Source organism: Microcaecilia unicolor, chromosome 6 (assembly GCF_901765095.1).
Source record: "Microcaecilia unicolor chromosome 6, aMicUni1.1, whole genome shotgun sequence".
Classification (NCBI taxonomy): domain Eukaryota; kingdom Metazoa; phylum Chordata; class Amphibia; order Gymnophiona; family Siphonopidae; genus Microcaecilia; species Microcaecilia unicolor.
In genome coordinates, this window is record NC_044036.1 from 184,217,940 (window position 1) to 184,245,301 (window position 27,362).

A 27,362-nucleotide genomic window follows, 5' to 3' on the forward strand; every position below is an offset into this window, starting at 1 on the left:
TGTATGCAGGAAATGAGGGTCTTACACCTTTTTGAGTAACACAGTCTATGCATTTCTCCATATTACCAGCATCTGCACTTATCTGAATGCCGGTGGCCAGTTGCTTACTGTAAAGATCCTGGATCACCTTAGAATCACGATGTCCCAGGCGGCGGTGCCAGATTTCCAGACTACATTTACCATCATTCTTCCTTACTTGCGCCATATGTGAGGCTTCACCTGAAATGTTCAGCTTATAAACATCATTATGCATAAAAGCTTCAGCATACACTTCATCATTTTTAGAGATTGTGCACTTACTGTTTTCAAAATGAATCACAAATCCCTTCTTATCTAATGTAGATACACTAAGCATATTGCAAACTGCTTGGGGAATATACAAGACATCACTTACAGGAATTTCTTTAACTTCATTAGACACTTTGCATTTTAAGAATCCAATACCTTTTGCTTGGATCTTAGCAGTCCCTGCGTTTGCAGTTTTAAGAATACCTTCCTCTGGACACATTTCCTGAAAGAAATTCTTACAATTGGTTAAATGGCATGTGCTCCCTGAATCCAAAATCCAAGTACTTTCATTTGAATTATTATTTACCATAGTCAAAGATTTTTCTGCCATTAGAAAGCCTTTGTGTTTATCTTTGTCCTTCATACATTTCCTGGTTTGAAAATTCTTTAGTTCCATTGGCTTAGGTGAGCTAGAGGGAGTGTTTTGTGTTTCCTTACACCATTTAGATACATGTCCCTCCTTTCCACATGAGTAGCAAATCAGCTTGCCCTTGGGTGGAGTTTTCCCATAGCTCCGCCTTCCTCTGTTCTTTGCCAAGAAATTTGTTTCATTTCTCTCTGACTTGCTTTGAGAACACATCTCCTCAGAATCATTTATTATGCATTCCTGCCTTAGTTTTGATGTTGTCTGTTCAAAAGATTGCCCTTCAATGGCCTCATTTACAGACCTAAAAACATCAAACTTCTTTGATAGTGAGGTAAAAAGAAATGCTCTTTTCAATGCATCACACATGGGAATTCCAGAAAGTTCTAGCTTTTGAAATGAAGACATAAGATGCATAATGTGATCATTACATTTACTTTTATCCCTTAATTTGGTTTCATTCAACTCTGCCAGCCAAATTGGTTGCTGCTTTGCATATGTAGTTGCATACATAGTTCTCAGTTTATATAAAATGTCCTTTGGTGTATCTTTTCCCTCCACTAATATGGCTTGTTTCTCTGAGAGAGCTTCCAAAAGCATGCACTTCACATAATAGTTTGCATTGTCCAATTCAGCCATATTTTCAGCTGTTCTGTCTTGGTCTAAGCATATATCTAATCTTTTGCTCGAAGGAGACATATGAATCTTAGTTCCCACTGCCGATAATTAAATTCAGTTAATTTAGGCACCTTGAGAGAATAGAACAATGGTGAATTTCTTCCCTCAGCCATTTTCTTAGCCTTCTGTCTGCTGTGTGGGGGGGAGAGAGAGACAGACTGAATCTTTCCTTTAAAACTTAAGAGAAAAATGTGGCCTTTTTTTCTGCCTGGTAATATTTCTCTTCTTTTTCAATTCCTGAGCCCTGGGCCCATAACCCTTTTGTTGGATTATTTGTAGTAAATAATTAGCAGATTTTAGTACACACAGCTTCAGCTTTAGAAATGTTAATTTCTTTCTTCATCTCTCTCTCATTCACCCCTGAATAATTCACTGCTGAGTCACTTTAAAGTTGAAGTAACAAAACATCTGTTTACTCACAGTTTGTAGTTAGATTATAAATCAGACAGGCTTATATATACCTATTACTATACATTTGTATTATCAGCTCCTTCCATGTGCTTAGATGGTAATGGATGCTCACACCACCATAGATCCTCTCAGGTTAGGAGAGATCATGAGCTCCATGTGCTCCATGTGCTGCATGTGCTGCATCTAACCCCCACAGGAAGTTGCATAGCTGTGTGACCTCTCTAAGTAATTCACATCAGAGGTCACAGAGTAATCACAGAGAAATAATAGGTGACAGGCAATGCATGTAAAATACAATTACATTCCAACAACATGGTCATATCTAGTCAGAGCAGACCAGAGGTAAATAGCAACACAAACCAAAGATGGAGCAATAGCAGTGAAGAGGGCTGCAGATGGAACAACAAGGCGGAGCCAACAATTAAAGAAAGTAAGTTTTATCAAAGGACCCGACACGGCCTGTGTTTCGGTAAGTACCTGTGTCAGGGCTCAAAATTGTTTGTCGCAGCAATACGGTGCTTCCTATGTAAAATTGACAGTCACAGCATTAGGGTTACCATATGGCTCCAGAAAAAGGAGGACGGATTGAGCCAGCCGGGTTTTACTTCAAGTAATGGAAGTAAAACCCGGCTGGCTCAATTACTTCCATTGAAAGCAATGGAAGTAAAACCCTGCTGGCTCAATCCGTCCTCCTTTTTCTGGAGCCATAAGGTAACCCTACACAGCATGCGCAGTGTGATAGTGAAATGAGTTTACTTTGTTGGCATTTTACTATGACACTGCGCATTTCTAATACTGTGACTGTCAAATTTACATAGGAAGCGCTGTACTGGCGTGATGAACAATTTTGATATCTGAAGCAGGCACTTGCTGAAACGTGGGCTGTGTCAGGTCTTTCAGTAACATTTTCTTCCTCCGATTTTTGGCTCCTCCTTGTTGTTCTATCTGCAGTCCACTTCACTGTTAATGGCCATATTTAGTAGCAGAATAAAGCAGCTTAATGGCAATGTTTAAATATTTTGTGTTCTGCAAAAACCCCTTCCCACCAAGAGACTGATAATAAGCTTAGTAGCAGAGAAACACCCAATCACCACTTAACTTCCATAGCAAAGTTTAACGTAGTAAATTCTGGGCCAAAAAACTAGAGTCAGAGCCTGGCTACGCCTCCTCCTACTGCTTCGGACACTTTTAGTTTTCACATTTACCCAGGGCTGGCATTGGGGGGGGGGGGGGGGCAAACTGGGCCCCAAAGCTTCAAGGGGTGTCATTGTAGATAATACGCTGAAATCTGCTCAGTGTGTGGCAGTAGTGGCCAAAAAAAGCAAACTGGATGCTAGGAATTATTAGGAAAGGATTGTGAATAAGACCAAATATACTATAATGCCTTTGTATTGCTCCATAGTACGACTACACCTTGAGTATTACAATCAGTTCTGGTCACCGTATCTCAAAAAAGATATAGCGGAATTAGAAAAGGTTCAAAGAAGAGTGACCAAAATGATAAAGGGGATGGAACTCCTCTCATATGAGGAAAGGCTAAAGAGGTTAGGGCTTTTCAGCTTGGAAAAGAGATGGATGAGGGGAGAGATGACTGAGGCCTACAAAATCCTGAGTGATGTAGAACGAGTAGAAGTAAATTGAATTTTTACTTCAAAGACTAGGGGACAATCAAGAAAATCACATGGAAATAAGTTTAAAACAAATAGGAGTAAATATTTTTTCACTCAACAAATAGTTAAGCTCTGGAATCTTTGCCGGAGGATGTGGTAACAGCAGTTTGCGTATGTGGGTTTAAAAAAGATTTGGACAAGTTCCTGGAGGAAAAGTCCATAGTTTGCTATTGAGACAGACATGGGAAAGCAACTGCTTGCCCTGGGATTTGTAGGATGGAGTGTTACCACGATTTGGGTTTCTGCCAGGTACTGCTGGTCTGGCTTGCCCACTGTTGGAAACAAGATACTGCAGACCTGCCAAGTCTCCCGCATTCAGCAGGAGACTCCCAGAACGGGAAATTGACGTCAGCGGGGGCAGAGGATAACAGAGCCAAGCCTGAAGGCTGCTGCGGCTCCGCGCTTGTTTTTCTTCTGTTGCTGGTGTTGCTACTGCAACATAGGGCTGGAGGGAGAGAGGAAACACGGGTACTGGCTGGAAAGGGTAGGGGAAAGGTGTCCAGAGGGAGGCTATTGAAAATTGCCTCTGAATTTGCATTATCTCGTATCTTTGTTTGCATTCTCAAAACATTCTCCTGTCCTCCCAGATGGTTTTTTGCAATCCCCATCTCAGTTACTTATTGTGCAATAACTGTCTTTTATTTTCTCCTAACCCAGCTGTCATTCCGGTGTTTGTCACGGTCACTCCCGTGAACCAGTACTATCCCCAGTGTAATCCAGGAATACAGAGCTTTAATGTCGATGAGAACACGCCCCTCATGTCAGTCATCGGGCAAGTGAATGCCACAGACCGGGACTACAAATTCAACAATGTTGAGTTCAGCATAGTAGATGAACATAGCCCCCGTATATTTTACATCAACCCAAGAAGTGGTAAGTTCTGGGGATGGTCTTCACTTAGGAAATGAAAGGGATGGCATGACCAAATATAATTAATTACCTCATGGCTCATGGATGCACATGCTTCACCTACGTCTCTATAGGATCTTGTATGCTAGAAGCCATGTAACCATTTCTTGCTGATTTATTTGGCTGTGAAATACCTGACTGCACTGAAGTTGGATCAGGATCAATCCTGTAGTGCTGAAGATTTCACAGCATCCCATTAGGATGACAGTATTCAGGCTGCAGGAAATTTTGCGGAGTGACTCGGCTGTGGTAGGTGTGGAGAGTGACCACTCCTGCCCTGTACACTAGAATACCAGGGAATGTGTGAATGTCGGGGGGGGGGGGGGGGAGAATTGCCTATGGGAATGGAACTTTCCTATGGGGGGGTCTTGAATCAGACAGTTACAGAGTGGGGGGGGGGTCAAATGGGAGAGGAATCATCCTGGGGGAGGGGGGATCAGATCTTGAGGGGGTTATAATCAGAAGGGATGCTTGATCAGGGTGAGAGGGAGTTATTGGAGCAGTGCTAGATTGGGGTGGGGTGATTGTTGGGGTTCTGATTGCTGTTGGGGGTGTTCAGGGGGAGGGTGCATGTTGCGTCACCGTGGCAGATCATGTAATTGTTTTATTTTGGGCTGGCCTCGTGTTATATACATTGGCTGATAATATGGGTGTGGCTATGCTATCGACCAAGGCATGTAGCATGATGTCTCTGTGGTAGGTGTCTGCCCTATACAGTAACTGAAGGCAGATTCTGGGCATGCCCCCTGCATCTACTGCACTGGCTTTGCACTTATCACGCTTTTTATTTTAAATCATTCAATCTTTATTAAAGAACATGCAGCAACATTACAAAACTCAAGGGTCCTTTTACTAAGGTGCACTGAAAAATGGCCTGCGCTGTTGTAGATGCATGTATTGGACGTGTGCAGGTCCATTTTTCAGCGCACCTGCTAAAAAGGTCTTTTTGGAGGGGCCGAAAATGGTCATGCGGCAAAATAAAAATTGGCACGCGTCCATTTTGGGCCTAAGACCTTACTGCCACCTGTTGACTTAGCGGTAAGGTCTCACATGTTAACTGGGCGGTTATCGTCAGCACGCGTACACTGCCGATTACCGCCTGGTTAGCACTACGCAGTAGAAAATAAAAAATATTTTCTGCTGCACGTATCGGACGCACGTAAAAAATGAAATTACCACCCAGGGCACGCGGTAGCCAGGCAGTAGTTCCAAATAGACATGCGTTGGACATGCTTAGGTGCCTACATGCCTTAGTAAAAGGCCCCATCAATACTAGCACAACCTTCCAAATAAATCAAAGGCCAGACTTGCAAGTCATATATTTACAATATACCAACCCCAGCCCTTCTCCACCCCCACATACAAGGATTGTCAGAGTGAAAAGAAATGAGATGGAGGAAGAATATACAGTAGTAAGCAGTGTGTTATTTCTAGCAAAAAAGGTGCCAGTACTCAAATGCCAGGCCACCCTTCAGGGGTGGGGTGATCACGGAGGGACCCACCCCACAATAGCCAAGCCCCCTGCAACCAGTCACAGAATCTATGACAACGCAGAATTGGTGTGTAGAGCCTGAGCTCTTTCATAAAAACTTGGGGTCCATGGGTGCCGGTACTCAGTACCCTCAAGTACCCCCTCAAACAAAGTCCTGGTAGTAAGTATAGTGATGTCTCTGTACATGTAGAGCATAGGTACTCCATATATATATATATATATAATTTTTTTTTTATATGAATATTCAACAGCAGCTATATGTATGTGCCATGCTGGATAGCCATGTATATATTCATAACTATAACATAATTTTAGAACTAGGTGGAAATGCAAGTAGGTGCCTATATCAAGCCCTTTTACTTAAGGGTAGTAAGTTTTTGCACTAACCAGATTTTAACAGCAAAAGGTAATGCATGATGAGTGTGAAGGCTGTGAGGTAAGTATTGGGATGTGGACCTAGCATGCACAGAAAAGTTCTTTACCATACCATAGGATTACTTGCAGTCAGCGCCGATGCAAGTAGCACTTACATACTTGGCCCATAAGGTGCTTCACCTAGGCACTTCCTCATACCTAGCATCTCTCATCACTATCTATACTCTGCTGAGCTTGTTGCGAGCATTGCCTGATGGTCGACTCTATCTCCCCCCCAGGACGGTCTGCCTATTTAGAATTCACTCATCAATGTGCTTTTTTCTTTCTTGCCCCAACATTTTGGAATGTTATGCCCTTGTACCTACGTATTGAAACCTTTTCCCCAAGATTTAAAACAACCTTATCTTTTTGAGCAGGCTTACTCCTCTTAATTTTGGCATGGCTCTCCCTTACACTCTTGGATTGGAGCCCAGGGTCAGACAGTGCAATATAGTAAGCTATAGTGTATTTCTTTCTTGACTTCCATTGACTTCTACCTCCTAGTATGTTTTTGGTCTCATGCATTACACCAATGGTCTCTAATTGTTCTCATACCTCACACTAACATTATCGGCTTTTGTCTCACCTAGAATGTAAACCGCACTGAACCCTGGAAAAGGGATATTAGCGGTATTCAAGAATTGATTTGATTTGACTTTGCTTCATCTGTTCTAGCTGATATTGGTGTTCCCTTCCTCCTATGAATATATTTTATTTATATTGTTTGTAAACCATTCTGCTGTTGTAACAAAGGGCGGCATAGTAAGTCAAATAAATCACAACCATACCCCTTTGCCTTATGTGCGTATTTTATAAACTACGCTCATGCTTTGCAATCTGCCTTAACTACACTCCCAGGAACACCTCCACATGAGTGATACAAAAAAATGTGTGCCTTCTATGAGCATATACCAGGAAGTAATTTTATTAAACCTCTTTGTGCGGGTAAAGCAAGGTTTACCTGTGGAAAAAAATTTTAAGAAATTCCCCATAAGGTTAAACTGCTATTAAGTATCAGCAGAAACAGAGGTAAGTTATATAGCTAGCGGCTGATTATTGCCACTGTTCGTTTGTTTCCTTCACTCTTGGCCTACCATATTCCACTCTTGCTGCTATGCTTGGATATCACCCGTAAATCTGCTTTTTCTTACCTATGTCCCTCCTTCTGGAACTCCCATTTTCTCTACATCTATCAGGAAGTCTGTTTCAAAGTTTTAAAAAGGCCATATTAAGTCTTGGGTTTTCTAACTCACATTCGGTCAGGGACTCAGGGGTGAGGGAAGAGGGATGAGGACTGAGACAAACGCTCCTGCATTTCTCCATCTTCCTTTCTCTTTTCCCTCCTTCTGTTTACCATCATTGGTATTACTTGTGATTATTATTTTTTAGTATTGTAAATTGCCCCAATTTGTATTATCCCTTGAGTAAGAAACTACTAAGGACAGAACTACATGCTTCCAGTCTTCTGGATTATTGTATGTATAACAGAATACCAAAGGGACTAAAGATTGCTAAACAACCAAAGATGTTTTCAGATGACACAGTATTTATGAAACAATAGGAAGTGATCCTGAACAAATGCTCAGTTGATCTAACGATCTTAATAATTAAAACAGCAAAAAGTAAAGAAGAAAAGGTAAAGCGTGATTTAAAATTATTACATGATAATGACACGTTTTGATGTACTACATAAAGAATGCAAGAAAAATGTAGAAGGATTTTTAAAAAGATCTTAAGATGAAAGAATTTGAGAAATTTAAAAGAGATAAACAGGTTAATAAACAGGGTATAGTATACCCATGGCAGAATAAAGATAATTTTTGCATTAGAAGATTCAGTGACCAATGTCAGACAAGATATAAGAATAGACCAAATGATAATATTAACATTACAAATCCAATACAGAACAGAAGAGCCATCACTAGCCCAAGAACTGAGGCACTGATGATCAGAAGCAAACATGGGAGCTAGAGGCCAGTAGTGTTGTACTAGCGCCTGCGTTTGCTCCCGCCCGATGATCAGAGCTGGCGAGTGCATGTAACAACGTGCTTGCCAGCTCTGAACACAATGAGCATGCAAATGCATACTAAACAGGGCATTATCTATTCCTCCCCAATGCTCATTGAGTAGCCCACCAAACATAGTGGCTCTCAGTCTGGCCTCTTTCTGATACCTCACCTATCTTCTGTGCTACTTTGTGCCAGAGTCTTTCCAGGACAAGCAGGTACTTACGCACTTCTGTTTCATACTCCTGTCTTGCTTTTCTTGTAGGCCTATGTGTTCTCATTACTATGGCTGGCTTGTGCTGCATCTAAATTGCACTGTAATTTGGCCTGTATTACTTGTACACTCGGTTCAGTGACCTCACATTCCTTACTGTCTTTGAATTCAGCCCAATCTTCTTTTTTTTCCTTTGAGAGCAGTGAGTGTGCCTTGGAGAAGGGGTGTGCCCCAAGTGGATACTTTTGCTTGAGACTGAATGAAGGTGAATATCTTGCAGGCAGTGTGTCTTAGGTCTGTGCCCAAATTGATAATTTGTCATCACTATAGCAGTGGTGGGGTTTGCACAACTATATATCTTTTTGCTAACACTGTGCAAGCTAATTATGCAGCCTGAGCAGCTGTTGGAGTCTATTCACACACACTTCTGTTTGCTTAGCTGACCAGATATTCTTCTGCAATACAATGCTTCCACTATCCTCTGTTAGCCACACATGAATTACTTTGAGAATGTCCTCTAAGCCTTTTTACTGTATTGTTCAAGTTTTCACTGCCCCCTGAGATATTGCAACTCTCAAACTGCCCCCTGAGATATCTACTGTAGGGATCAAGGTTTTACTGTTCTGCTCTGTCTCCTTATAGGCTCTCTCTACTCAAGAGATTAGCATACAGTTAACCAGAGTATAGAACATCACTGTAAAGTCTCAGAACTCTTGAACCAAAATCTTCTTTAATGCAAATTCAAACAAAAGGAAATAATTTACAATTAGATGTGCTGGACAACAGTCTCTGCCTTGTAGAACTGGGAGTCTGTACTTTATGACTTCACCCTGTATATAAGGGGAGCTGGGATGTCTCAGCACCAAGCTGAAAGAGTAGATGCTGTGAATACTTTTAAATGGTAAAAACCTGGTTATTTTACAGTAGCTTGAAGGGGGATTATGCAACAAGGTACAGCAAGTCAGTTTACAGTTCTGAGAAAGCATGCATGCAGACAGTTCTCTCAACCCCCACTGGAGAGAAAAGCAGGCTAGTCACTTACCCAGTATACACAGGAACAAGGGCCGGCCAATAGGAAAAGCCCCATAAGGCATAGGAACTGGGACATGTGCTCAGGAAAAGTCTATTACAGAGTACTGCTGGAAGACTAAGATCTGTAGTCCAAAGGCACTTCTTTCCTTTCTTAAGGACACAAGCACTGTAAACTGTTTCAGGCAATGCAATCTGACCTCACGCGTCACCTAGATTGGATTTTAGATAGTGCTGGGGAGGAGTCGGCTGTCTTGGTACATGTGGGTACCAATGATGTAGGAAAATGTGGGAGAGAGGTTCTGGAAGCTAAATTTAGGCTCTAAAGTAGAAAGCTCAAATCCAGATCCTCTAGGGTAGCATTTTCTGAAATGCTACCTGTTCCACGCGCAGGGCCCAAGTGACAGGCAGAGCTCCAGAGTCTTAATGCGTGGATGAGACGATGGTGCAGCGATGAGGGTTTTAGATTTGTTAGGAACTGGGCAACATTCTGGGAAGGGGAGCCTATTCCGAAAGGATGGGCTCCACCTTAACCAGGGTGGGACCAGGCTGCTGGCATGGGCATTTAAAAAGGAGATAGAGCAGCTTTTAAACTAGAAAAGGGGGGAAGGCTGACAGTCGCTCAAAAGCGCATTGTTCGGGATAAGGTATCTTGCAAGGATACTTCACAAACAGGGAAGATAGGGTTTCTGGATAGTGAGGTTGCACAACAGACCGTGGTAGGTCAGGTGCCCTTAAATACAACCAAAGATCAGACAAAAGATGGCAAATCATTAGTGTCAAGTACTAAGCATCATGCAAATAGGAACAGCAAACATACTCTGAAATGTCTATATGCAAATGCTAGGAGTCTAATAAATAAGATGAGAGAGTTGGAATATATTGCACTAAATGAAAAACTGGATATAATAGGCATTACTGAGACCTGGTGGAATGAGGATAACCAGTGGGACACTGTCATACCGGGGTACAAAGTATATCATAGTGATAGGGTGGACCGGACTGGTGGAGGGGTAGCATTGTATATTAAAGAGAACCTTGACTCAGAAAGATTACAAATTCAGCAGGACACAAATCACACCTTTGAATCATTGTGGGTTGAAATTCCATGTATAAAAGGGAAACGGACGGTGATAGGAGTGTACTACCGTCCGCCTCGCCAGGATGAGCAGGTAGACGCAGAAATAATAAAAGAAATCAGAGACGCAAACAAAATGGGCAATGTGATAATAATGGGTGACTTCAATTATTCAAATAAAGACTGGGTAAATGTAACATCGGGACATGCTAGAGAGGTACAATTCCTTGATGAAATCAAGGACAGCTTTATGGAGCAGCTGGTGCAGGAGCCGATGAGAGAAGGAAAAATTCTAGACTTGATCCTTAGTGGAGCGCATGATCTAGTGAGGGACGTTATGGTACTGGGGCTGCTTGATAACAGTAATCATAATATCAACCTTGAAGTAACTATACACAGGAAGTCAAATACGTTAGCGTTTAACTTTAAAAAAAGGAGACTTTGATAAAATGAGAAGAACGGTTAAAAAAAAACTTAGGGGGGCAAATGAGAGGGTAAAAACTGTACAAGAGGTATGGACGCTGTTCAAAAATACCATCTTGGAGGCCCAGGCCAAACATATTCCGTGAATTAGAAAAGAAAGACGGAAGTCCAAAAGACAGCCGGCATGGTTGAAAAGTGAGGCGAAGGAAGCTATTAGGGCTAAAAGAAACGCCTTCAGAAAATGGAAGAAGGACCTGTCTGAAAATAACAAGAAGCAGCATAAGGAGTGTCAAAGCAAATGCAAGGCGCAGATAAAGAAGGCCAAGAGGGATTACGAAAAAAAGATAGCATTAGAGGCAAAAAAACATAGCAAAATTTTTTTCGGTATATTAAAAGCAGGAAGCAAAAGAATCGGTTGGGCCGCTGGATGACAGAGGGGTAAAAGGGGCAATTAAGGAAAATAAAGACGTAGCGGAGAGATTGAATGAATTCTTTGCTTCAGTCTTCACCGAGGAAGATTTGGGTGGGATACCGGTGTCGGAAATGGTATTTCAAGCGGACGAGTCGGAGAAACTTACTGACTTCACGGTAAACCTGGAGGACGTAACGGGGCAGTTCAGCAAACTGAAGAGTAGCAAATCTCCTGGACCGGATGGTACTGATAGAACTGAAAAATGAGCTTGCAGAGCTACTGTTAGTGATATGCAATTTATCCTTAAAATCGAGCGTGGTACCGGAAGATTGGAGGGTGGCCAATGTAATGCCGATTTTTAAAAAAGGTTCCAGGGGAGATCCGGGAAATTATAGACCGGTGAGTCTGACGTCGGTGCCGGGCAAAATGTTAGAGGCTATTATCAAAAACAAAATTACAGAGCACATCCGAGGACATGGATTAATGAGACCAAGTCAGCACGGCTTTTGTGTGGGGAAATCTTGCCTCACCAATTTACTTCAATTCTTTGAAGGAGTAAACAAACGTGGACAAAGGGGAGCCGGTTGATATCATGTATCTGGATTTTCAAAAGGCTGCTTTTTAATCTGTATAAATAATTCTCACCTCCAACGTTCTGAAGCTCACTCTGTGGCAGGGAAACACTGAAGCCCTGTACTGTTGGTAGGCTAGGCTGTCAGCACCACTCACTCTCACTCATAGACCCGCCCTCAGCCATGCCCCATCCAGACATAATTCACAACCCCAACGTTCTAATGAAGCCTCCAACATTTCAACGTTCTAAATTTGTAGTTGTGTAGATCCCATGAGTGTCTGCCCCGCCCTCACGTCAAACGTGATGACGTTAAGACGGAGCACAGGCACTCAACAAATCAAGGAAGCCCATTGGTTAATCTCTGTTTCCATTCCCCAATGTAGCCATCATTCCCATACACTCAAAACCAAACAAAATCGCTGCTGCACCCCGTCCCCCCGCCCACAGTCCCCCTCACCCACCCTCCCGCAGCCGCTTGCTCACCGTTCCGCCACACCCCCTCTCCTCTCTGACTCTGGCCATGCAGCAGGACGATTACTACACACCAGGGGCGTATCTGCGTGGGGCCACAGGGGCCTGGGCCCCCGCAGATTTTGCCCCGGACCCCCCTAGCGCCGTTAACCCTCCCTCCCTCCCCCGCCTACTGCCATCACCTACCCTGAGGTCCGCTTCCTCCGGCTTTTTAAAATATTGCTTCAGCTGGCGGGGGACCCCAACCCCCCGCCAGCCCAGCCGCGATCATTAACTTTTTCATCCTCGTCGTGCAGCACGCTGTGAAAGCTGCATGCATCTTTAGTTCCAGTTGGATGGAGTCTGACGTCGCAGCACGTTGACGTTACAACGTGCTGCGACATCAGACTCCATCCAACTGGATCTAAAGATGCATGCAGCTTTCACAGCGCGCTGCACGACAAGGATGAAAAAGTTAAAGATTGCGGCTGGGCTGGCGGGGGGTTGGGGCCCCCCGCCAGCTGAAGCAATATTTTAAAAAGCCGGAGGAAGCGGACCTCGGGGTAGGTGACGGCGGTAGGCGGGGGAGGGAGGGAGTGTTAACAGCGGTAGGGGGGGTTGACGGCGGTAGGGGGGGCTATAATGTGCCCCCTCACTCTAGCCCCTGCCCCCCCTACCGCCGAACCTCAGATACGCCTCTGCTACACACGAGTGGAAGTGACCCAATCAACTACACTGTAAGCAAGGAAGCCTATTGGTTAATCTCTGTTTCCACTCCCCAACACAGCCGTCATTTCCATACACTCAAAACCAAGCACACCTAGGAGCTGCTGATCCACATTGTTGTTTTTTTTTTTCTTCTTACATCTGAAACACGTCTAAAGCTGTTTCTACTGGATAAACTGCGCCTTAACAGGTAAAGGACAAAAGGTTTTTGTTTTTGGTTTCTTACTGCACACCTTTTTAATTTATTTGAAAGCTACCCATCTGTACATATGAATATCATGAAATCTAAATTAAATATCACTAAAACAGCTTTAAAAATTATTCTACCTGGTAGAAACAGCAAATTTAAACTCTGTATTTTCACATCATTTCTCAACAATACAAAGTTTATCCAGGGTGCCCATGGCTGCGTCAGCCCCGCTGTTGCCTGTCAATGTGTGTCACTGAAACAGTATGAGGGACCTCAAGCTGCCTGTGGGTCACGACAGGACTTAGCTGCTGGACGCCAGAAGCAGTGTCTCCTTAGGTTGACAGCAAATAGCAACCCCCCCCCCCCCCCCACCAAGCACCTCAGAGGGAGGGAGGAAGGTAGGGAACAGGACCGTGAAACAGGGAGGGAGGGGGAGCGACCCTTGAACTGGGAGGGGGACTATGGAACTGGGAGGGATGGAGGAAAGGTGACCCTGGAACTGGGAGGGTGGGGACCTTGAAACCCTGAGGGAGGGTGGGGGGGACCCTGAAACTGGAAGGGACCCTAGAACTCGGAGGGAGGGGAGGATGACCCTGGAACTTGGAGGGGGGGATGACCCTGGAACTCGGAGGGAGGGATGGAGGGGGGACCCTGGAACTGGGACGGAGCAGCGAGGGGCCCCTGGCACACACTCTGATTCTCACACACACACCCTCTCTCTCTCACGGACACACTCGTACCCAGTCTCTCTCTCTGTCACATACACACACTCGCAGATTCACTCTGTCTCACACAGTCAATCTCACACACACGCTCTCAAACATAGCGCCCGTTTCATTTCTGTCAGAAACAGGCCTTTTTCACTAGTATATTTATAAATGATTTAGAGATGGGAGTAACTAGTGAGGTAATTAAATTTGCTGATGACACAAAGTTATTCAAAGTCGTTAACTCGCGACAGGATTGTGAAAAATTACAGAAGGACCTTACGAGACTGAGAGACTGGGCGGCTAAATGGCAGATGACGTTTAATGAGTGCAAGTGCAAGGTGATGCATGTGGGAAAAAAGAACCCGAATTATAGCTACATCATGCAAGGTTCCACGTTAAGAGTTACGGACCAAAAAAGGGATCTGGGTGTCGTCGTCGATAATACACTGAAACCTTCTGCTCAGTGTGCTGCTACGGCTAGGAAAGTGAATAGAATGTTGGGTATTATTAGGAAAGGTATGGAAAACAGGTGTGAGGATGTTATAATGCCGTTTTATCGCTCCATGGTGCGACCGCACCTTGAGTATTGTGTTCAATTCTGGTCGCCGCATCTCAAGAAAGATATAGTAGAATTGGAAAAGGTGCAGCGAAGGGCGACTAAAATGATAGCGGGGATGGGACGACTTCCCTATGAAGAAAGACTAAGGAGGCTAGGGCTTTTCAGCTTGGAGAAGAGACGGCTGAGGGGAGACATGATAGAGGTTTGTTCCATGCTTGGAACAAACTCCCTGAGCCCATACGCCAGGCCCCCTCCCTACCCATCTTCAAATCATTGCTCAAAACCCACCTCTTCAATGTCGCTTTCGGCACCTAATCACACCTCCTCTACTCAGGAAATCTAGACTACCCAACTTGACATTGTTGGATTATTTTTAGTAAATAATTAGCAGATTTTAGTATACACAGCTTCAGCTTTAGAAATGTTAATTTCTTTCTTCATCTCTCTCTCATTCACCCCTGAATAATTCACTGCTGAGTCACTTTAAAGTTGAAGTAACAAAACATCTGTTTACTCACAGTTTGTAGTTAGATTATAATCAGACAGGCTTATATATACATATTACTATACATTTGTATTATCAGCTCCTTCCATGTGCTTAGATGGTAATGGATGCTCACACCACCATAGATCCTCTCAGGTTAGGAGAGATCATGAGCTCCATGTGCTCCATGTGCTGCATCTGCTGCATCTACTGTGTCTAACCCCCACCAGGAAGTTGCATAGCTGTGTGACCTCTCTAAGTAATTCACATCAGAGGTCACAGAGTAATCACAGAGAAATAATAGGTGACAGGCAATGCATGTAAAATACAATAAATTCCAACAAACCCCTTCTCATGCATAACTGTCATGCAATTATTTATTCATACAAAGTCCAAGCTTTATACGCAGATTCACAAAATGTTCTCTGGGTAACGGTTTGGTCATGATGTCAGCTGTCATCTCACTGGTGTGACAATAGTGTAGACTGATGACCCCTTCTTTCGCCAACTCTCGCACGTTGTGGTATTTCGTTGCGATGTGCTTGGTGCGTGACTGAACCTTGTCATTCTGTGACAGTCGGATGCAGCTCTGATTATCTTCCATTATCTGGATTGGTCTCTTTTCAGCTATTCCAAAATCCAGCAAAAGTTTTTCAATCCACATCAGTTCTCTGCACGCTTCCGATACTGCCACATATTCAGCTTCTGTAGAAGACAAACTCACAATACTTTGTTTATGACTGGCCCATGAAATTTGTACATTTCCATACATAAACACATATCCACTTGTGGATTTATAATCAGAATGATCCCCTGCCCAATCTGAATCACAGTAACATATTAGTTTTGGATTACTATTGGCTGAAACCTTTAATTTACAATCAATGGTACCCTTTAAATACCTTACCATCCTTTTAACTGCAGTCCAATCTGATTTGGTAGGTGAGCTGACCCTTCTGCTCAAAATTCCTACTGCATTTGCTATATCAGCCCTGTATGTGGTAGTTAGATATAAAAGCTTACCTATGGCTGATCTATATTGGATGTTATCTGGTAAAGGTTCTCTTACTGTTTCATCCTTCAGAAAATCAGTGATCATGGGAGTGCTTACAACTTGGGCATCTTGCATACCTAAACTTTCAATAAGCTCATTTATTTTCTGCTTCTGGCTTAGAAGATAAGAACCATCATTTTGTTTCTCAATTTCTATACCAAGATAGCATGACACATTACCAAGTTCTTTTATCTCAACATTGTGGTTTAAACACTTTACAATGTCCTTGTACTCTTGCTCACTTTTGCTTGCAATGAGCAGATCATCAACAAAAGCTAAAATGTATGCATATTGTCCATTTGTGCACCTAGTGTACAAACATTTATCTGCTTCACCTTGCTTAAATCCTAAATTTGTCAATATTTCATGCAATTTTTCATTCCAACATTTTGCACTTTGCTTTAATCCATAAAGACCTTTGTTTAATTTACACACTAGCTGTCTTTGTTTTGTATTTATGAAACCTGTTGGCTGTTCCATGTACAAGTCTTCAGTTATATCTCCGTGAAGAAATGCTGTTTTCACATCAATGTGGTTGACTTGCATGCCTTTTGAGACTGCAATGCTCAGAAGTGTTCTGATTGTCGTGTGTTTCACTACAGGTGCAAACACTTCATCAAAATCTTCTCCATATTTTTGAAGATATCCCTTTGCGACTAATCTGGCTTTATACCTTTCCACTTTTCCTTGTGCATTCTTTTTTAACTTGAATACCCATTTGCATCCTATAGCTTTCTTGCCAGGAGGTAATTTTTGTAAGAATCCAAGTATTATTTTTATCCAATGCATCAATTTCTTCTTGTGCAGCTTTATGCCATTCAGCAGCTTCTTCTGCTGGCATTTTCTCAATTTCATCCCATGTTAAGGGCTCTTGAGCTTCTGCTGACTTTGTTAGGTAAGACAGTCTTGGGGGTGGAACACCTTTGTTTTCCCTGGATGAGCGTCTGACAACAGGTTGGTCTGACCTTTCCGCATCCTCTAAATCTGAGAGTTCTTCTCCAATTGATTCCCCTTCTCCAACTGTACTGTCTTCTTCAATGATTCTTTCTGTGTCTGCTTCCTCTGCCTGTTCCTCGTTAGATACAGATGAGTTGCTTTCAGACATCTGCCTTGGTATGGCATTTATATACACTGGCATGTCTATTATGGTTCTAGTTTCATATTCTGGATGATAAGGCTCATCTGGGATAATCCAGCCTTTATCAACCCTTTTGTTTTCATCAAAATATGTAACATGTCTTATGCCAACAATGCCAGTTTTCAGATTCAAAATTCTATATCCTTTGTGTCCTGGAGCATAGCCAACTAAAATGCCCCTTTCTGTTGTGGAATCCAGCTTATGCCTTCTTTGCTTTGGTATATGAGCATATGCTGTACTTCCAAATGTTCTTATGTGTGACAGGTTTGGCTTCCTACCATGCCATGTCTCATGTGGTGTGCGCTCAGCGCCTTTAGTTGGCATTCTGTTTTGTAGGTACACTGCTGTGAGAATGGCTTCCCCCCATAGTCTTTTAGGGAGATTGCTATCTGACAGCATACATCTGGTCATTTCCACAATTGACCTAAATTTTCTCTCTGCAACAGAATTTTGTTCTGGTGTATAAGCTACTGTTGTGATATGCTGAATGCCTTCTTGTTCTAGAAATGTGCGCATGCTTTGTGAAGTGAACTCACCACCATTGTCGGTCTGAAGAACCTTTGGTTTTCTTTCAAATTTATTGCTCACCATGGCTACGTATTTCTTCAGCATGTCTGTGACTTGACTTTTTTCTTTCAGCAAATAGGCCACACAATATCTAGAGAAATCATCCAAGAATATTAGCACAAATCTGTTATTTCCCAATGATGGGATATTAAACGGTCCACATAAGTCACTGTGTATTAAGTCCAGTACTTTATTACTCCTATTTCCTGTGTATGCAGGAAATGAGGGTCTCACACCTTTTTGAGTAACACAGTCTATGCATTTCTCCATTTTACCAGCATCTGCACTTATCTGAATGCCGGTGGCCAGTTGCTTACTGTAAAGATCCTGGATCACCTTAGAATCACGATGTCCCAGGCGGCGGTGCCAGATTTCCAGACTACATTTACCATCATTCTTCCTTACTTGCGCCATATGTGAGGCTTCACCTGAAATGCTCAGTTTATAAACATCATTATGCATAAAAGCTTCAGCATACACTTCATCATTTTTAGAGATTGTGCACTTACTGTTTTCAAAATGAATCACAAATCCCTTCTTATCTAATGTAGATACACTAAGCATATTGCAAACTGCTTGGGGAATATACAAAACATCACTTACAGGAATTTCTTTAACTTCATTAGACACTTTGCATTTTAAGAATCCAATTCCTTTTGCTTGGATCTTAGCAGTCCCTGCGTTTGCAGTTTTAAGAATACCTTCCTCTGGACACATTTCCTGAAAGAAATCCTTAGAATTGGTTAAATGGCATGTGCTCCCTGAATCCAAAATCCAAGTACTTTCATTTGAATTATTATTTACCATAGTCAAAGATTTTTCTGCCATTAGAAAGCCCTTGTGTTTATCTTTGTCCTTCATACATTTCCTGGTTTGAAAATTCTTTAGTTCCATTGGCTTAGGTGAGCTAGAGGGAGTGTTTTGTGTTTCCTTACACCATTTAGATACATGTCCCTCCTTTCCACATGAGTAGCAAATCAGCTTGCCCTTGGGTGGAGTTTTCCCATAGCTCCGCCTTCCTCTGTTCTTTGCCAAGAAATTTGTTTCATTTCTCTCTGACTTGCTTTGAGAACACATCTCCTCAGAATCATCTATTATGCATTCCTGCCTTAGTTTTGATGTTGCCTGTTCAAAAGATTGCCCTTCAATGGCCTCATTTACAGACCTAAAAACATCAAACTTCTTTGATAGTGAGGTAAAAAGAAATGCTCTTTTCAATGCATCACACATGGGAATTCCAGAAAGTTCTAGCTTTTGAAATGAAGACATAAGATACATAATGTGATCATTACATTTACTTTTATCCCTTAATTTGGTTTCATTCAACTCTGCCAACCAAATTGGTTGCTGCTTTGCATATGTAGTTGCATACATAGTTCTCAGTTTATATAAAATGTCCTTTGGTGTATCTTTTCCCTCCACTAATATGGCTTGTTTCTCTGAGAGAGCTTCCAAAAGCATGCACTTCACATAATAGTTTGCACTGTCCCATTCAGCCATATTTTCAGCTGTTCTGTCTTGATCTAAGCATATATTTAATCTTTTTGCTCGAAGGAGACATATGAATCTTAGTTCCCAATGCTGATAATTAAACTCAGTTAATTTAGGCACCTTGAGAGAATAGAAAAATGGTGAATTTCTTCCCTCAGCCATTTTCTTAGCCTTCTGTCTGCTGTGTGGGGGGAGAGAGAGACAGACTGAATCTTTCCTTTAAAACTTAAGAGAAAAATGTGGCCTTTTTTTCTGCCTGGTAATATTTCTCTTCTTTTTCAATTCCTGGACCCTGGGCCCTTAACCCTTTTGTTGGATTATTTTTAGTAAATAATTAGCAGATTTTAGTATACACAGCTTCAGCTTTAGAAATGTTAATTTCTTTCTTCATCTCTCTCTCATTCACCCCTGAATAATTCACTGCTGAGTCACTTTAAAGTTGAAGTAACAAAACATCTGTTTACTCACAGTTTGTAGTTAGATTATAATCAGACAGGCTTATATATACATATTACTATACATTTGTATTATCAGCTCCTTCCATGTGCTTAGATGGTAATGGATGCTCACACCACCATAGATCCTCTCAGGTTAGGAGAGATCATGAGCTCCATGTGCTCCATGTGCTGCATCTGCTGCATCTACTGTGTCTAACCCCCACCAGGAAGTTGCATAGCTGTGTGACCTCTCTAAGTAATTCACATCAGAGGTCACAGAGTAATCACAGAGAAATAATAGGTGACAGGCAATGCATGTAAAATACAATAAATTCCAACAGACATTTCGTCCTTTAGACTGTAAGATCTTCTGAGCAGGGACCGTCCTTAGTTATTAATTTGTACAGCGCTGCGTAACCCTAGTAGCGCTCTAGAAATGTTAAGTAGTAGTAGTAGGTATATAAAATAACGAGTGGAGTGGAACAGGTGGATGTGAAGCGTCTGTTCACGCTTTCCAAAAATACTAGGACTAGGGGTCATGCGATGAAACTACAGTGTAGTAAATTTAAAACAAATCGGAGAAAATTTTTCTTCACCCAACGCATAATTAAACTCTGGAATTCGTTGCCGGATAACATTTGGCAGAGTTTAAAAAGGGGTTAGACGGTTTCCTAAAGGACAAGTCCATAAACCACTACTAAATGGACTTGGGAAAAATCCACAATTCCAGGATTAACATGTATAGAATGTTTGTACGCTTGGGAAGCTCGCCAGGTGCCCTTGGCCTGGATTGGCTGCTGTCGTGGACAGGATGCTGGGCTCGATGGACCCTTGGTCTTTTCCCAGTGTGGTATTACTTATGTACTTATGATATGGGAAGTGGGACTTGATATACTGCCTTTTTGTGCTTTTTGCAACTACATTCAAAGAGGTTTACATATTATATACAGGTATTTATTTGTACCTGGGGCAATGGAAGGTTAAGTAACTTGCCGAGGGTCACAAGGAGCTGCAGCGGGAATCAAACCCAGTTCCCCAGGATTAAAATCTGCTGCACTAACCACTAAGCTTCTCCTCCACTTGATGGCCAACATATACATATCTACAATGTCCAACATACACATATAAACAACGTGCACCCTGCCTCTATGCAAATGGGGGCAGAACAATGAGCTAAACTTAAATGAAAAACACAGGGCTGCTTACCCACCTATGGGACCTTGAGCAAACTTTTGTGGATGGGGCCCCCTCTCCCTGATCCAGTGGCGCAGTTTCCTCAGCTCCCTGCCAGGCAAGCTACTTCTCACTAAAAATAATGTGGTATAAAGGTATTCAGCACTGTTTAAGCCACATGGAAGATGCGAGACCAACAGAGCCATCAGCTGTGCGGCCTAGAGAGCAGCTCTGCACCTTTATACCATTCTGTTGTTGTTGCAGGAAGCAGTGAGGCTGGCAGGGGGTGGGAGGGAAGGAGATCAGGACAGAGCTGGACCAGAGAAAAGACAGGGGTGGAGGGAGAGAGGGAGGGAATGAAGACACTGGACCAAATGGCAGAGATACCAAGGGTGGCCCATCCTAACGAGTGAAATTGAAGGCCACTGAGGTTTTTCTTGTAGTGTATTCTGAGTATTAATTTGACACAGTGGTAAAGGGACTGAGGCCTGAGGAAAGGCTGATGGCTACTTATATTGACAAATAATGTATTCATATGAACCTAAAAATGAATTTCAGTAGGGTTACCATATTTGCCATGACAAAATAAGACACAAAATAAAGTGCAGCCCACCGCCACAACCCCACACTGCACAGTCATCTTGATTCCCCCCCCCCCCCCCCAAGAAAGCAAGATTCTATAATCAATAAAAGTATTGGTAAAGTAATAGAAATACATTTTCTTCTGTACTCTGCTAAATACAATATGAAAAGAAGTACATTTCCAAAAAAGCAAGCATCCACGAGCATGTTCTCCTTTCCTTTCCCTCTCTACCATGAGCAGCATATCCCTCTCTCCTCTTCTCTCCATTCCCTTCTCTCCATATGCTGTATTTCCCCCTTTCCCAGCCTCCCTCCACCCACCCTTTTTTTTAACATCTCCCTCCATATACTCACATGACTCCATCCACCTCCCCTCCCTTCATGTACCTCATCGTGCCTGGTGATGTAGTGGCCTCTTTGAGGCAGGAAAGAGCCCCACTCTGCCCGGCGCTACCACTGACTCACTCACTTCCGGCGCCGCTTCCAAATGGCTGCTGAGACTTCAAGTGATGAACTCGCAAGTCATCGGCAGAAGTCTCACAAGGCCATTGCTTGAAGTCTCACTTTTGTTTTAGTGCTGGTTCTAGAATAAGAAGGCTTGGTAGTCTCACGGAAAAAGTGTTTAAAGATCTTTGAAAAATCACTGGCTTTTCAAACAGCAAGGTTCTGGAAGAATTTTGCTATTTTTTTCTCAGTTTCTCAACAGTACCTGACATTTAGAAGAAAGGCTAAAACCTATTTTAAAAATTCATTTTACAAGAAATTTTATATTTTTTGTTGTGCTTGTTTTTATACAGAGTCCATGAAATTCCCAGAAATTGTTCTAGCCTCTTGATTTTTGTAACCCACTTAGAACTGTGAGGCTTTAGCAGGATATAAGTTTGAAATGTAAGTCTCAGCAGTCATTTTGAAGCGGTGCTGGCAGTGAGCAGGTCAGTGGTACCGCCGGGCAGGAAAGAGTGGGGCTCTTTCCTGCCCTGAAGAGGCCACTAGACCACCAGGGTGTGATAAGATACATGAGGGGAGGGCGCCCTGAGGCCTGCCCACCAGCCTGCTAGCCAGTCAGCCTACTCGCAAACCCGGACAAACGGGCAGGCTGAAAAAACCCACCCTGCAAAGAGAGGACATGTCTGGGAAACTTGGACATATGGTAACCCACTTTGGGCTCAGGCCCACCCAGTAGCAGCACACCTATGAAGTGTCTGGCAGGGATCCCCAAGCCCCACCAGCCGAAAATTCCCAACAACTGTCCTTCCTGCATACCAGCCTTCCCTCTAATGTATTCCCGCCTATGCGGAAACAGGAAGTTGCATCAGAGGGAAGGCTGTGGGGCCAACATGAGCAGTGTGTATTAGGTGCTGCTCGCTGCCAGTGAAAATCTGCTATTTAAAAGGTATGGGGGGAGGGGGATGTTTGAGAGACCATATGGCATGCAGGCGAGAGAGGGAGAGACCAAATCACTTGTGGGACAGGGCAGAGTTCTTCTGCCCACCCATCTTGGGCCCAGGCCCACCCAAAATTGGGTGTCTGGCTACGCCCCTGCCTTAGATATTGGTATCATGGCATGTTACATATTTTAAACCCAGTAATTTCAAACACTTACCAACACTAATCTACAGTACATACACATTCAACTGTATTTAAGGGCACCTCGAGAGGCAGTGTCTCATTATTTAAACTTGATCAGACACAAGTCTGCTATAAAAACAGCCACCTCAACACACATCAGATCCTGTAAAATGTTCTAATACTCTGTCTCATATTATAACAAACTAAAATTGAAAGGCTTATTTTCAAAATCCTCTAAGTCCAATGCAACTCATATGAACTTGGCGGGTTTTGGAAACAAGCCCTTCAATTGTATTAACGTTTTGATGTGATCTCAGTAAGGCCAACACACAATCTCTCCATTACAAAACACTATGCACAAGCTTGTACAAAAGCACATTCAGAACCTACCATACCATAACAGCACTAATTCCCAGGACTCAAAGAGCAACAACCTTGTTCGGGGAAAAGGCAGCACTGTAAATAGTATACTGGGCTCTAAACTGCCAATACACAGCCTAGTGAGAAAACAGAACAAACAGGGCTGCTATAGATGTCTACACAAAATCTACATTGTAATAGACTAGTACTGCTTGGTCACACATGAAAAACTGACACAGGCCCTCAACAAATATGAAACAGGGAACCACAGATCAGTAATAGAAACATGAAGGCAAAATGCTGAACTGGAACTTCAAGAAACCAGACTCAGCACACAGCACTAATAAAGAAATAGAAACTGAAATGCAAAATATCAGAGATGTGCACTTCCAAAAGCTGACATATTCCAATTAATAAATCCAAAATAGAATATCTTTTTTTTTTTCTAACTTTCTTGTTTGAGCATTTTGTTTTCCTTTCACTGTGGTCTCAGTGTCTCTTTTGTGCTGTTTTCCGTTTTTTCCTGTTTTTGCAGAGTCTTATGTCATTTCTTTTCTTTTCATGTCCAGCATGCATCTTCCCTCTGCGCCTCTATCCATCCTGTCCAGCATCTCCCTTCTGCATCCCTGTCATTATCCCCCCCCCCCCCCATGTTTAGCATCTATCCTCTCAGTGTCCTTATCTCCTCCTTTTCAAGCATTGTTCTTCTCTGTGTCCTTATCCCCCCCTTTTCTAGCATTGCCCTTCTTTTTCCCCATCTACCCCCTTTTACAGCATTGCCCCTCTATATTCCCATCTCCCCCATTTTCCAACATTGCCCCTCTGTGTCAATCCCTCTCTCCCTTTTCCAACATTGCTCCTTGGCGCACCTTTTTCATCATTGCCCCTCTGTGTCCATGTCTCCCTCTTTAACAGTATTGCATCTCCATATCTCTATCTCTTCCTTTTCCAGCATTACCTTCTCTGTTCCACTGTCTATATTCCCTCCCTATCCATCTGTGATCCTCTGCATCCCTTCCCTATGGTCTCTCCCTGTCCAGCATCTCCTCTCTATGTCCTTGTCTCTCCCCATGTTCAGCTTCTCCCCTCTCTCTTCCCTTCTTTCCAGACCCTGCATTTTCCCACTGCAGGGCCACATTTCTCACACTCCCTCCTCCCCTACCCACCCCATTTTGGCACCTCTCCCTTCCTCTTCTCCAATCTGGTATCTATCATCATGGACAGTCACAAGTGAATACTAAACTGGATTTTTGAGTGCATAGGAATCAGACTTATTGGCAGAATCAGCACAGTTTTGGTTTTGTCTTTCCAGGGGCAATCCATCTTCTCAGCCCTTTAGACTATGAAAATCATCGACGTTATCCACTGACCATTCTAGTGGTGGATCTGAACAATGACATTAAGCCTGACCCCATCAATCAGAAGACAAATACCTGTGCTGTGATCATCAATGTCAAGGTATTGTAAATACTAACTAGAATCCCCAGGGAAAGACAACTCAAAATGTCAAACAAAAAAGTCAATCCCGTGAATAAATATTAGATATCTACCAAAAAACATATGTATAAATATGTTATAAATGTTATAACAAGTGCCTTCTGATAAAGAGCCTAAAGAGAGTTCAGTATAAGCTGTGCCTACAGCAAAGCATACATTTCGGTGAGTCTTGCCACAAAAACGGCTTACTAAAAAGCTCTATACATCATGTAGTACTCTCTATATAGATATGGCTCTAATTTTGAATGTGAAAAAATTACCAAGTAAAGTGACGTGTAATAAATCAAATTGAGAAAATACATGTGTTATTCAATAGATATCCATATAAAACTAGGACCCTGTAATCCATAGGGTACAAACTTTTCCCCATGGTAATGTAAAACATCTACTACTACCATACAAAATGGCAAAAAAGTACTGAAGATATGAAGCTAACAGGAGCAGACTTATCTGAATTTTCAGCGTAGTCACTAATTCACTGAAAGTTTCCAATTCCAACGTCCTACAGAAATTTCTGTTTCAACATTCTTCCTCAGGGACACCAGTGCTGTTTTCACAAAAGGTCCACCATCTTGCAATTACACAGCGGGATTTAAGCGTTTTTTAAGGGAAAGAAGCTGACATTTGATATGTGCTGACATCACCAACAGGGACCAACTATATCCAATCAAATAGTGACATTCCATTCTATATGATCATTTAATCCCTGATGGCCACTGAATTTAATTCAAAAATCCAATATTGGGGTATCCCAGTCACCTTGAAAATGGTCATTTATTTATTTAAGGCGGTTACAAAATTTAGATTTGTAGAAGTCTAGTACATAATACAGAAGTACAATAAATGCTTAGGTTGATATATTAGCATATTGTGAGAGAGGTTAATATTATTGTTTTCCATTTCTGAACTTTTTGTGATGTATGGTGGTGTGGGATTAGACAGATCCGGGGGGGGGAAGACTTCTTGAAAACATGTGTTTTCAGGTTTTTTTCTGAATTGTAGGTAGTTTTCTTTGAGTTTCAGGTCTTTGGGTAGTGAGTTCCAAAGTTGTGTGCCTATAAAGGAGAGGCTGGCAGCATGTGAAGATTTGTATTTTATACCTTTGCAATTGGAGTATTGAAGGGTTAGGTAGGTTCTTTCTGTTCTCGTCACGTTTCTTAATGGTAGATCGATAAGTTCTATCATGTAATCTGGTGCGAGTCCATAGATGATTCTCTAGACTATTGTGCATATTTTGAATGTTATGCGAGCGTTAATAGGAAGCCAATGTAAGCTTCTTAGGAGGGTTTCACTCTTTCGAAGCATGTTTTTCTGAAGATGAGTCTGGCAGCCGTGTTTTGTACTGTCTGTAGTTTTCTTATGATTTGATCTTTGTAGCCTACGTAAATACTATTGCTGTAGTCTACATGGGTTAGCACCATGGTTTGGATCATGTTGCAGAATGAATCCCTGGGAAAGTAAGGTTTTATACGTTTGAGCTTCCACATAGTGTAGAACATTTTCTTGGTCGTGTTCTTAGCTTGGCTTTCTAGCGTTAGATTGCGGTCAATTGTTATGCCTAAGATTTTCAAGTGGTCTGAGATTGGGAGGGATGAATCCTGTGCGTTAATTGCCGAGGGGGGAATATTATTGTATTGGGACAAGAGACTGAGACATTGGATTTTATCTCTATTGAGTTTTAACTTGAATACCGATGCCCAGGATTCCATAATGGTCATGCTGTTTATTATTTCCTTGGTGATTTCTGTAGGGTTCTGTTGGAAGGGAATATAGATGGTGATGTCATCTGCGTATAGAAATTGATTGAGGCCTTGTTTCGATAGAGATTTAGTCAGTGGTGTCATCATTAGGTTGAATAATATAGGCGAGAGCAGTGATCCTTGTGGTACTCCATGTTCTGCTTTCCAAGATGGAGCTATATCTGAGTTTGATTTGACTAGGTATGTTCTGGATGTCAGAAATCCCTTGATCCAAGAGAGTACTTTTCCTGTAATTCCTAGCTTGTTGAGGATTCTCAGTAGTATGTAGTGGTTGACCATATCAAATGCGCTTGATAGGTCAAATTGGAGTAGGAGGATGTTTTTACCCCTTGCTATTTCCTGCTTGAATCTGGTCAGGAGTGTGGTTAGTATTGTTTCTGTACTGTGCTGAGGTCTGAAGCCACATTGAGATCCATGCAGTATGTTGAAATTAGTGAGGTATTCTGTTAGTTGTTAGGGGTATGGATGCTATCGGTCTACATTTCGAGGTGTCTTCTACTTTTTGGGGGGTTCTTTTGGGATGGGAGTTAGTAGGATATTTCCTTTATCCCGTGGGAATAGGCCTTTTTTGAATAGATAATTAAGGTGGTCTGTGAGTTCTGTGACGTATTGATTAGGGAGGTTTTTCATTATATAGTTGGGGCAGGTGTCTA

General features: G+C 42.4%; 1 protein-coding gene across 1 annotated transcript in view; it reads left to right on the forward strand.

The window, feature by feature from the left end:
* Positions 1-27,362, forward strand: part of LOC115472489 (cadherin-related family member 4-like) — a 252,344-nt gene that overhangs the window by 163,212 nt on the left and 61,770 nt on the right. Inside the window, 2 exon segments of the mRNA XM_030206781.1 lie at positions 4,069-4,284; positions 24,765-24,910. Coding sequence (XP_030062641.1) covers positions 4,069-4,284; positions 24,765-24,910 — 362 coding nt within the window.